At 48.2% G+C, this 12,610-nt stretch overlaps 1 protein-coding gene across 2 annotated transcripts in view; it reads left to right on the top strand.

The window, feature by feature from the left end:
* Nucleotides 1-12,610, top strand: part of ARSB (arylsulfatase B) — a 208,212-nt gene that overhangs the window by 29,419 nt on the left and 166,183 nt on the right. For both annotated transcript variants that reach the window (XM_073584152.1, XM_073584153.1), the window contains exon 4: nt 1,158-1,365. In XM_073584152.1, coding sequence (XP_073440253.1) covers nt 1,158-1,365 — 208 coding nt within the window. The remainder of the gene's footprint in view (nt 1-1,157; nt 1,366-12,610) is intronic.

Raw genomic sequence — 12,610 nt, 5'->3', positions numbered from 1 at the left:
TTTGTTTTTGATGCTTCCTGGTATTTGACTTTTGACTAAACTTTGCTGATAGTCTTGTGCGGATTTTGTGCATTTTTGATGTTTCTGCAGTGGAAACACACTAAAACGAATGTGCACTTTTTATATTTGAGGATTTTCCACATCTAATGCAAGTCTATGAGAAAAATCTGCACATAAAAATCAGTGTACCCGCAAGAGAAATCAAATGGACATGTTGTGGATTTGAAACACGAACCCCCGGGCAGTTTAATACTCAGCACTAAAATCTCACCGTGGGCACACAGCGAAAAAGTGAATGCACGCTATCCAACACCTTGTAATTTTTAGGTGCAATATTCATAGTGGTTAAAGTATTAAGACGTTTTCCAGGTTGAACATTAATCTCAGCATTAGCGCACATTAATATGTGACCGCAGATTGCCGAATCCTGACAGTGTGCAACGTTCACACAGTCAAGGTGAAGTCAAAAAGAAAGGTACATATATCCCGGGGTCCTTATAAAAAATCTTTATTTATTGCAAATCCATAAAAACTCCAGACATAGAGTAATCACAGACGCGTTTCTGACTGTTTCATCCTTAGTCATGCATACATGTGCAGAAACACGGCCTGATCATACCACAACGCCCGTTTCTGCACAGTCAGACACGGCCATTACACAATAGGGGAACATTTATAAGATTACCTCAGCACAGGAACATTTTATTTAAACACATCCAATTGTGGAAATTATTATTTTTCCATGATCTATTGATTAAAATGAACTTTTGTTGGTGGGAAACCGCTTTAAGTTATAAGATAGCATTCTGGCTTGCTGCAGATGCCACTAGGGGGAGCTGGGGAGGGACTGCATACTGCTTTATTATTGTCTGTCATGTATGAATATCAGGAATGAGCAAATGTTTTTTGACTTGATTCACAAAGTGGCAAATTCGCCATTCCATAGGATACAACAAGGAGAGAAAAAAAAAAGTTTTACCTTTTGATTCGCCTAAAGTTACTGAAAATAAATCGCTATTCTTCATTGGCTCTGAATTTTGGACTTAGATCAAATCGGAACAACATTCAAAGGTGGATATTGATCATAAGATAGATGCAAACTATCTACCAATGATGATCTGATGATGTCTCTGAGTGATGATGTCCTTTTCTTGCAGCCTCTGTTTCTTTACTTGCCTTATCAGGCCGTCCACGCGCCTCTTCAGGTTCCACAGGAATATGTGGAACCTTACAGCTTCATCCAGGACCAGAACAGGCGCCATTATGCCGGGATGATGTCCGTTCTGGATGAGGCAGTAGGAAACATCACTGCTGCTCTGAAGCAGTATGGATTTTGGGACAACACGGTTTTCATATTCTCGACAGGTAAATATCAAGTATGTTATGTAAAAGGGACTTTGTTTTCTTTATGTATTTCCATGCAGTGGTGGGACACATGTTTTTAACAGAGTCCTTGTTTGCAGTCCTATGTAACGCCACAGATAGCACAGTAATAACTCTGAGTACCAATAATATAGAAGCAGGGTCATATCTGTCACTAACCACTGGAAGTCCAATGTCTAGGACCGGGCATCGCAGGGGATGCGACAAGGTTAAGCAAAACCTTTTTATTCTGTGTTTCATTTTTAGAACCTCTCTCCACCGCCAGACTTCTTTTTAAAACTGGAGTTTTGTCCAGGGAGGAGAGGGATGTACACTGGTTCTTCAGCATCTGCTCCAGTAATGAGCATAGCTAGAAACTGGGGCAGGTGCCACCGAAGAGGCATTCAGTACTTTGCACAGGCCACCATTGCAGCTCATTCCCAACTGTCCAAATGAGCCACGACTACGTTCGCCAAGGTGGAGGGGATGAGGATGGAAGCAGAGGGGGAGCATGCACAATATAAATGTAGAAAGCAGGACAGAGGCAAAGGCGGAACATGCACAATATAAATGGGGAGACCGGGATGGAGACAAAGAAGGAGCATGCACAATATAAATGGGGAGAGCGGGACGGAGACAAAGAAGGAATATGCACAATATAAATGTAGAAAGCAGGACAGAGGCAAAGGCGGAACATGCACAATATAAATGGGGAGAGCGGGACTGAGGCAAAGGAGGAACATGCACAATATAAATGGGGAGACCGGGACAGAGACAAAGGAGGAACATGCACAATATAAATGGGGAGAGTGGGACTGAGGCAAAGGAGGAACATGCACAATATAAATGGGGAGAGCGGGACTGAGGCAAAGGAGGAACATGCACAATATAAATGGGGAGAGCGGGACTGAGGCAAAGGAGGAACATGCACAATATAAATGGGGAGAGCGGGCGGAGGCAAAGAAGGAACATGGACAATATAAATGGGGAGAGCGGGATGGGGAGACAAAGAAGGAACATGCACAATATAAATTGGGAGACCGGGACGGAGACAAGGAGCATGCACAATATAAATGGGGAGAGCGGGACTGAGGCAAAGGAGGGACATGCACAATATAAATGGGGAGAGCGGGCGGAGGCAAAGAAGGAACATGCACAATATAAATGGGGAGAGGTGGGACTGAGACAACGAAGGAACATGCACAATATAAATGGGGAGAGCGGAATGGAGACAAAGGAGGAACATGCACAAAATAAATGGGGAGAGCGGAACAGAGACAAAGAAGGCGCATGCACAATATAAATGGGGAGAGCGGGATGGAGACAAAGGAGGAACATGCACAATATAAATGGGGAGAGCGGGATGGAGACAAAGGAGGAACATGCACAATATAAATGGGGAGAGCGGGATGGAGACAAAGGAGGAGCATGAACAATATAAATGGGGAGAGCGGGATGGAGACAAAGTAGGAGCATGCACAATATAAATGGGGAGAGCGGGATGGAAACAAAGAAGGAGCATGAGCAATATAAATGGGGAGAGCGGGATGGAGATAAAGAAGGAACATGCACAAAATAAATGGGGAGAGCGGGACGGAGACAAAGAAGGAGCATGCACAATATAAATGGGGAGAGCGGGACGGAGACAAAGAAGGAGCATGCACAATATAAATGGGGAGAGCGGGATGGAGACAAAGGAGGAACATGCACAAAATAAATAGGGAGAGCGGGACGGAGACAAAGAAGGAGCATGCACAATATAAATGGGGAGAGCGGGATGGAGACAAAGAAGGAACATGCACGATATAAATGGGGAGAGCGGGACGGAGGCAAAGGAGGAGCATGCACAATATAAATGGGGAGAGCGGGAAGGAGACAAAGAAGGAGCATGAGCAATATAAATGGGGATAGGTGGGTAGACACAGAAGGGGAACATGCACAAAGTAAAATGATGTAGGCTGGTGGAAGCAAAGGAGGAACTTGCATACTGTCTGTAGGGCACTACAGTGTGTCTGTAAAGTCATGGTGCATTTTTGACCAATCAATGGAAAGCAACAAAATCGATAGAAATGTGAAATCTGCTCCAAATAAGAGAAAAACTCTCCCAGTTTCATACCTATTCGGTGCAGTTCGATGTTGGCTCCATTTGTTGCCCTACACACATCCAAACGATAGTGAAGTTCCTGCCACACACGGGTAAGGACCTCTGGTGTAACAGAGTGAATAACGTCTGTGATTCCCTGTTTTAAGTGATTAATGCTGTTGATACGTTCAATGTACACATGTTGCTTCATATAAGCCCAAAAGTAAAAGTCTAAGGGCGTCAGATCCGGGGACCGTGGTATACGTGTATACTTTCCTGTGACTGGTTAAAAGTGCACCATGACTTTACGGACACTCTGTATTTGTGGCTGGCACGATCTGTATGAACACATTGTGCAGCATTATGTGTATATAGATTATGCATTTATTTATTTTCTTAAAGTGGTGTTAGTGTTTTGGGCTATTTACCATTATTCGGGTGAGCTATTATGTTATCTATTCAAATACTTCATATGGTGCCGTTTAGTCATCGTATTGTAGCATGGTAGTAATATTTAGGCTGTGTTCACATACCGTTTTTTTCGCTTAAAAGAAGCTTCCCATTCATTTTAATGCATTTTGCACTCTTTGTGCATATTGATGCATTTTTTTCCGCGAAAAAAACACCTCGCGGTAAAAAACGCAGCATGCTCATTAATTTTGCGGAAAATTTTCGCATTTTCCCTTCACCCATGACAGCACCACCTGAGAGAGGGATCCACCCCGCCAGGACAGGAACCTACTGAAATATAAGGGGCGGCACCTCTCCCCCGCTTCAGTTGGGTTCCTGTCCTGAACGGGATCCCAGTCTGACAGCGGCGGTGCCTGTCATGGAAAATGGACCCAGGGCCGTCCCAGCGCATGAAGAGCAGGTCAGCTTACCTGCAGCGCCGGCCGTCTGTGGCCTGGAAGCGCAGTCCCCGGGGTTCCTCCTGCAGGGCCGGGTTCGTGCAGGTGCGGTATGGCGGGCTCAGCAGCGGGGCTGTCCTCCGTGCCTCCCTCCCCCTGCGCGCGCCCGATCCTTCTCCCTGGGACGACAGGGGAAGCCGGGGCGATGCACCCTGGGAGTGCGCCGGCTGACGTCACAGACGCGACGGCAAAATGGCGCCTGGTGCGGCGCCGGCCACAGTAAGAAGAAGAGCGGCCGGCGGTCGCAGGGGTTAGGGGTACCGACCACTCACCGGATACACCTACAAAAAGGAGGGCGAGGAGCAGGACGGCCAGGTGTTACAATGGGGTCACAGCAGGAGCGTTCACCGTCTCCACCGTCCCTGCCCCTGTCGCAGACCTCTGCACGTAAACATGGGAGCCGTTCAAGCGGCAAGAGCAGCAGCCGCCCCCCGAGCCACAGATCGAGGGATTCCTCGAGGTCGAGAGAGCGCAGACCGCATGCTCCAACACAGTATCCGAGTACGGTACCCGACTTTGTGGGTGGTGAGTGATCTTCGAGAATGTTAGACCAATATTAATAGGGTCCTTCTTGTGTGTTATTTTTTTTCCTTAGGGAAAAGGCAAAAAAGCAGGGAGCAAAAGGACTAATAGAGAGTGTGCTATATGCCAGAGCCCCGTAGCAAAAGATTGGCAAAAGGACCTTTGCGCCAGCTGTATCCAGCGGACTATGGCGGAGGAGGTGCCGAGCCTGGCAACTAACCTCAGATCAGTCATAAGGTCCGAGGTAGAAGGCTCACTTAAAATATTATTAAAGAAAAAAGTAGAAGAGACTCCCCAACTTCTTCGTCAGACTCTTCCTCGTCTGAATATCAGGTCGAACACAGGTCCTCCTCCTCCTCGGATAGTGATACGGGGGGCAGGCCGTGTTTTCTGGTAGAGGATACAGACGCTCTCCTTAAGGCCATTAGGACAACCATGGGCCTACAGGAGGAGAAAGGAACTAAGTCCCTAGAAGACATAATATTTGGGGGGTTACAGGAAAGGAAAAAGCGCACCTTTCCGGTTAATGAGAAAATTCAGGCGCTCATTGAAAAAGAGTGGAAGAAACCTGAAAGATCAGGTAGTCTTACCTCCTCCTCAAAAAGGAGATATCCCTTTGAGCCTAAAGATACGAAATATGGGACAAGGTCCCAAAAATTGATGCAGCAGTATCCAGATCATCCAAAAGGTTGGCCCTGCCCCTAGAAGACTCAGGAGTGCTGAGAGATCTGCTAGATAAAAAAGCAGACTCCTACCTAAGAAATGCATGGGAAGCAGCGGCAGGGGGACTGAAACCAGCAATAGCCGGCACCTGCACAGCCCACTCCTTAATGATCTGGCTACAGCAGCTAGAAGAAAAACTCACATCCAAGGTGTCAAGGGAAAAAAGTTTGGGAGATATGTATCTTCTACACGGAGCAGCCGCCTTTTTGGCCGACACCTCTGCTGATTCCATGAGATTGATGGTGAGGGCAGCGGGGTTATCAAATGCCGCAAGGCGTGCATTATGGCTTAAAGGCTGTCCTGGAGACCTACAATCAAAAGCTAAATTATGCTCTCTTCCATGTGATGGACAATTTCTTTTTGGTAAACATTTAGAAGACATCCTGGAAAAAGCAGGGGACAGGAAAAAGGGCTTCCCTAGATTTACGGGAGATCAAACAAGACCGCCCTTTCGGAGGGGAAAATTCAATAGGGGCCGTCCTCCGGGGGATCGGAAAAGATGGGAGGACAAAAGAAAGAAAGAGTCTGGATTCATGTTTGGGGGAGCCGCTTCATCCGCAAAGAAGTCCCCATAATGACGCCGGTATATCTGTAGGGGGGAGACTGATGCTCTTTTATCAGACCTGGGAAAATATATCTTCCAACACTTGAATTTTAAACATCATAAAAAAGGCCTAAAATTTCCTTTTTTTCAACGGCTGAGGGCATAGTTTGTGGTGACCCCCGTCAGGAAAGGGTTAGAAGAGCAGTTGGCCCTAGAGGCAGAGATCCTAAGTCTGCTGGACAAACACGTTCTGATCGAGGTTCCAAGCGAACAGGAAAGAAGGGGTTTCTACTCACCCCTCTTCCTAATAAAAAACCCGGATCATTCATTCGGGACGATTATAAACCTCAGAGGCCTCAACCAATGGATAGAAAACCAGACCTTCAAAATGGAGTCAGTGACTTCGGCCATAAAACTGTTACACCACAATTGTTTTATGGCCGTAGTCGACTTAAAGGATGTCTACTACCACATCCCGATCCACCCAGAGTACCAAAAATACTTAAGGGTAGCCCTCTACATCCAGGGCAACCTCAGACAGTTTCAGTTCAGAGCCCTTCCATTCGGCATATCCATAGCCCCGAGGGTGTTCACGAAGGTAGTAGCAGAGATGACAGCCTTCCTCTGAATCCACAACACAATTATAATACCCTACTTAGACGATTTTCTAATTGTGGGCAACTCGGAACGTCACTGCACAGAACAGGTGGAAAGGGTAACAAATACCCTACAGAGACTGGGCTGGATGGTGAATGTCAAAAAGTCAAGGCTACAACCCCTAAAAAGGCAAATGTTTTTAGGATTCATCTTGGACTCGGAACAGCAAAAGTGTCTTTTACTAGAGGCAAAGGTGGAAAAGGTGAGGAATATGACCCTGGCAGCAATAGAGCAACCTCACACGACCCTGAGAGGGGCGATGTCCTTACTAGGCACACTGACCGCCTGTATTCCAGCGGTCAGATGGGCACAATTTCATACCCGTCAACTGCAAGCAGAGATCCTATCGGCACAGAAATTGCTGAAAGGGCGTTTAGAAGGAAGGCTGGAACTTTCCTTAAAAGTCAAAAACTCTCTCAGATGGTGGCTAGACAGAACAAACCTAGTAGCAGGGACATTATGGCACAGGCCAGTATCCAATGTGATTGACGGACGCAAGTTCCTCGGGGTGGGGAGCACACCTGAGTGGTTGGGCAGCCCAGGGGCCCTGGGGACACCAAGAACAAAACGCATCCTCCAACCTAAGAGAATTAAGGGCAGTAAACAAAGCCCTAAGGATATTCATCCCCAGTCTAGAAGGCCGCAATGTCCGGATCATGTCGGACAACAAAGTGACAGTGGCTTATATCAGCCACCAGGGAGGGACAAGGTCACACTCCCTAATGAGCGAAACCAACAAAATCTTTCGCAGAGCAGAACGACACCTACACTCTCTAACGGCCTTACACATCAGAGGGGTGGAGAACATACAAGCCGATTTCCTAAGCCGCAACACATTGAGGCAGGGAGAATGGGCCCTAAATCACTTAGTGTTCCAGAAGATAGTACAACTCTGGGGAGAGACAGTAATAGACCTCTTTGCCAACAAAAGCAACAGGCAGGTAAAAGGATTCTGTTCATTGAACCCAAAAGAAGACCCATGGGCAGTAACCCATTCCGTGGAATTTCAAACTGGGTTACGCCTTTTCTCCGGTAGCTCTAATCCCAGCAGTGGTGAAGAAAATAAGAGAGGATCAGGCCAGAGTGATCTTAATAGCCCCGTTTTGGCCAAAAAGGCCCTGGTTCTCACTACTACAGATGATGTCCCTCTCAGATCCATGGGTGTTGCCAGAGATTCCAGACCTGCTAGCTCAGGGTCCGGTATTCCACACCCAAGTCAAGGGGTTCCATCTGACGGCGTGGAATTTGAGAGGTCACTTGAAAAAAAAAAAAAAAAAATAGAGGGTTCTCCCATGGGTTGGTGGCTACACTGATGAAAAGTAGAAAGCCAGTAACAACTAATATATACGGTAGGACATGGAATTTGTTACTGCAGTTCCTAGGAAGACAGTTAGACCAAGAACCCCCGGTCAAGGCCATCTTAGAGTTCTTACAGGCAGGACTACAGCTAGGCCTAGCGGTAAATACACTCAAAGTACAAGTTTCAGCACTAGGCGCTCTATATAACTGCAATATAGCAGCAAACAGATGGGTAGCCAGATTCATTAAATCCTGCCAGTGGTCTAGACCAATCCCTTTGCCAAAAATAGCTCCCTGGGATTTAAACCTTGTGTTAGAAGCTCTCACGAAGGAGCCATTTGAACCAGTGCAACAGCTACCAGTAAAATATCTTACCCTAAAAACCATTATTTTAGTGTCCCTTACATCGGCACGTAGAGTGAGTGACTTGTAGGCCCTCTCAGTTAACCCACCTTATACCCAGGTGTACCAGGACAGGGTGGTCCTAAAAACAGACCCTGCTTATTTACCGAAAGTTGTATCAGATTTTCACCGAAGCCAGGAAATTGTCCTCCCTTCCTTCTGTGACAATCCAAAAATCCCAGGAGAGGAGAAATTCCATAATCTATATGTTAAAAGAGCCCTCTTAGAGTATATATCAGTAACTAGCCAGTGGAGGAGGTCTCAGTCACTATTTGTAGCCTTCCAGGGTGCCAGGAAGGGTTACGGAGTATCGAAAGGGACTATTGCTAGATGGATTAGGGAGGCCATTAGTGTAGCCTACTCAGCTAGTGGTGTTCCGATTCCTGACGGCATCAAGGCTCATTCCACCAGAGCCGTGGCGACCTCCTGGGCTGAAAAAGCAGAGGTATCAATTGAACAGATTTGTAAGGCCGCTACCTGGGCCTCACCCTAAACTTTTTTTTTTTTTTTAAACACTATAAATTAAATCTATCCTCCTCTGCTGACTTAACCTTTGGTAGAAGGGTGCTGCAAGTGGTGGTCCCTCCCTAAGGTGTTCGAAGTCTCCAAAAATCTCTCAGGTGGTGCTGTCATGGGTGAAGGGAAAACCACCATGGTTACTTACCGGTAGTCAGTTTTTCCGGAACCCATGACACCACCCGTTTATTCCCCCCCCTTTTTTTCACCGTATGGGTGTGCACGTTAACAGGGTGTATTTGTGCGATGTGGTGTTGGATAAACATGTAACTAACCGAGAAATGCTCTGTAACCAACTGAAGCGGGGGAGAGGTGCCACCCCTTAAATTTCAGTAGGTTCCTGGCGGGGCGGATCCATCTCTCAGGTGGTGCTGTCATGGGTTCCGGAAAAACCGGCTATCGGTAAGTAACCATGGTGGTTTCTGGCTATTTTCTATGTGTCTGGGGACGCGCAAAAACACTCGTTCTCTGGGAAGGAGTCCTGTTTCTCTAGCAACCTTCCACGACAGCATAGGAGGTTGTCTCCACGCCCTAATGGGGGACAGGAAGCACGAGAGGTTAAAAGGTCCCTCCCACCTCCCTCTCACCAGTGTCTTTCCTGTCCCCCATGGGGCATGGAGAGGTGCGGTATGCTGTGTGGCCGGCTGCTGCAGTGTACCTGTAATTCTTAAGCCGGGCAGTGGTGGTTGGCGGCGCTGCCTCCCCTCCTCCGTACTGCTCTTGTCTTCATAAGAACACGGGACCTTCCTGGCCCACCCTCGCTCCCCTATGGGGAGTAAAGCGGGCCAGTGATCCCCGACCGGAGGCCACCCGCAGCTCTCCGGTCTCTCCTCCTCCTGTTCCACGCCGTACGGTGACCCGGAAGTGTCACGCGCGGTCATTTCCAGGGTATGTATGACAACTTCCTGTCATGGCGGCCCCCATTCAGCTGCCAGCGTGCGGAGCTCGCCAGCACTCGCTGTGCCTGCCCCGGGACCCAGGGAGGAGGAGGGGGAAAATGAAAATACTACGCTGAGGGCGGGGTTAACCCTTTATTAACCCGCCGGAAGACACCGACAGGTAAGGCAAATCCCCTGTCAGGATGGACGGTTCTTCCTGCCCTGCGTCTGCAGAGCCTAGCGCTGCCCCAGCCACAGTAAGTGTAACTGGGGTGGGTCCTAGTGGTGTGATCTTGGGATAGAGGTCCTCAAAACACTTCTCCCCCTTTTCTTATAGGGATAAAAGTCTGCCCACAAAAGCACCAATACCACCAGCAAGTCGGCCAAATGTGCCATATGCAGTGCAAAACTCCCCTCAAATTGGGCGAAAAAATTGTGTCAAGCTTGCATAGACAGGGTGGTCAGGGCTGAACACCCGTCACTAATTGATGAAATTCGCAGCCTGGTTACTCACCAGGTTCAGACTTCTCTGGCCGCACTGTCCCCCCCCCTCCACCACCTCCACTCCCTCCGATTGTGGGCTCACCACCCCCCAAAAAAAAAAACGGAAAATTCAGATGGAAGACTCAGAGTCTGAATCAGAAAAATCATATAATTCAGGCTCCGAAAATTGGGAACAACCGGGAACCTCTAATTCAGCCGAATCTAGGAAATACCTCCTTTCCACGGAATATGTGGAGGAGCTAGTTGGCACAGTACGGGCCACCATGGGCCTAGAAGATGAGCCTGTTACTCAGTCAGCACAAGACTGCATGTTCGTGGGATTCGAGGGACCCAAGCGAACAGGTTTCCCAGTACATAGGAGCATAGTAGATATGATCTCCCAGGAATGGGAGTACCCAGAAAAGCGCTTCTCAGCCCCTTTGGAACTCAGGCATAGATTCCCCCTGGAGGGAGAGGAGTTTAAATGGGACATCCCGAAAGTTGATGTCCATGTGGCGAGGGTGGTGAAGAAAACGGTCCTTCCTTTTGATGACGCGTCCCAGCTCAGAGACCCGATGGACCGTAAAGCAGAGAGCCTCCTATGGAAAGCCTGGGAAACCTCTGCTTTTTCCTTAAAGTCAGGGATTGCATCCACATGCGTGTATAGGTCTCTCTTCCAATGGATAGAGGAACTAGAGAGTCATATTTCTCGGGGAACCTCAAGAGGTGACCTCCTGAACTCCCTTCCTATACTACAAAGAGCTACAGGCTTCTTGGCGGATGCATCGATGGAGATAATCTGCACCTCTGCCAGGGCTATGGTACAGTCCAATTCTTCCAGACGTGCCCTGTGGCTTTAAACATGGAGCGGGGATGTTACCTCCAAGGTGAAGCTCTGCTCTTTGCCCTTCAAGGGTGAACATGTCTTCGGCCCGGCCTTAGATGAAATTCTTGAAAAGGCCACAGACAAAAAGAAGGTACTTTCTGAGCAGAGGACTCCAAAAAAGCGCCTTTTTCGAGCCCCCCAGAATCAGCCATCCCAGCCGAGAGGGAAGGGAAAGTCGGGAAGATGGAGTTATGTTAAGGGGAGAGGCAGGAATATCCTGGTCCCCCAGCAGCAGCAGCAACAGCCACAAGAAAAGCAATGACTCAACCCCGGTGGGGGGAAGGCTTTTGAGGTTCTTTCACTCTTGGCAGTTGATTTCCAACAGCCCCTGGGTCCTCAGTGTGATCAAAGAGGACCTACTACTAGAATTCGAATCCTCCCCCCGCGGGGTATAAGAGTTACCTCCCTACCACCTCGGGAGACTACAGCACTAAAATCCGGCATTCAACTCCTTCTACAATCAAACGCCATTTCTCAGGTCCCTGTGGAGGTACATGGAAGGGGGCATTATTCCAGGCTGTTCCTAATGAAGAAACCCACAGGAGAGGCAAGAATAATAATAAATCTCATGGGCCTCAACCGACATCGCATATCGCAGATTCAAGATGGAGTCGGTAAAGACCGCCATTCCTCTGATAGGGCCGTCTTACTTCATGGCAACCATAGATCTGAAGGATGCCTTTTTCAAATTCCTATACATCCTTCTCACAGGAAGTACCTAAGGTTTGCGATCCGTCAGGGTCCAGACATCCGGCACTATCAGTACAACGTACTTCCCTTTGGAATATCCTCTGCCCCTCGAGTATTTTCCAAAATTATGGCGGAAGCTGTGTCCCACATCAGAAGCCAGGGTATATACATTGTACCCTACCTGGACGACCTGCTGATAATAGGAGCCTCAAACCAGACTCTGGTAAACCAGGTGACCCAAACTCTGGGTATTCTCCAATCGCTGGGGTGGATCCCGAATATAAAAAAGTCGCAGAGCCAACCCTCCCAGCAGATAAAATTCTTGGGAATCCTCCTAGATTCAAGGAAACAAAAGTCCTTCCTCCCGGAGTAACATCAGAGGTCCATAATTTCAAGAATCTCGAGCTTCAGGAAACAGAGGTCCCCGACCCTCAGGTCAGCTATGTCCATACTAGGGTCAATGACCTCCTGCATCCAGTCGGTACCTTGGGCGCAGGCTCACTCCAGAATACTCCAGTCCCATATCTTGGGAAACTGGAACAGAGATCACACCTGCCTGAACAAAAGAGTAGCTTCGCTAGCATGGTGGATGGACCACAAAAATCTGTGCAGGGGAATCAACTGGTCCCAAAGCCCCTGGGTCACGGTAACATCGGA

The sequence above is a fragment of the Dendrobates tinctorius genome, unplaced genomic scaffold (assembly GCF_039654945.1).
Source record: "Dendrobates tinctorius isolate UK_male_01 unplaced genomic scaffold, ASM3965494v1 ptg000083l, whole genome shotgun sequence".
Classification (NCBI taxonomy): domain Eukaryota; kingdom Metazoa; phylum Chordata; class Amphibia; order Anura; family Dendrobatidae; genus Dendrobates; species Dendrobates tinctorius.
The sequence above is the reverse complement of the archived record's forward strand: the minus strand, read 5'-3'. Positions and strand labels throughout refer to the sequence as shown.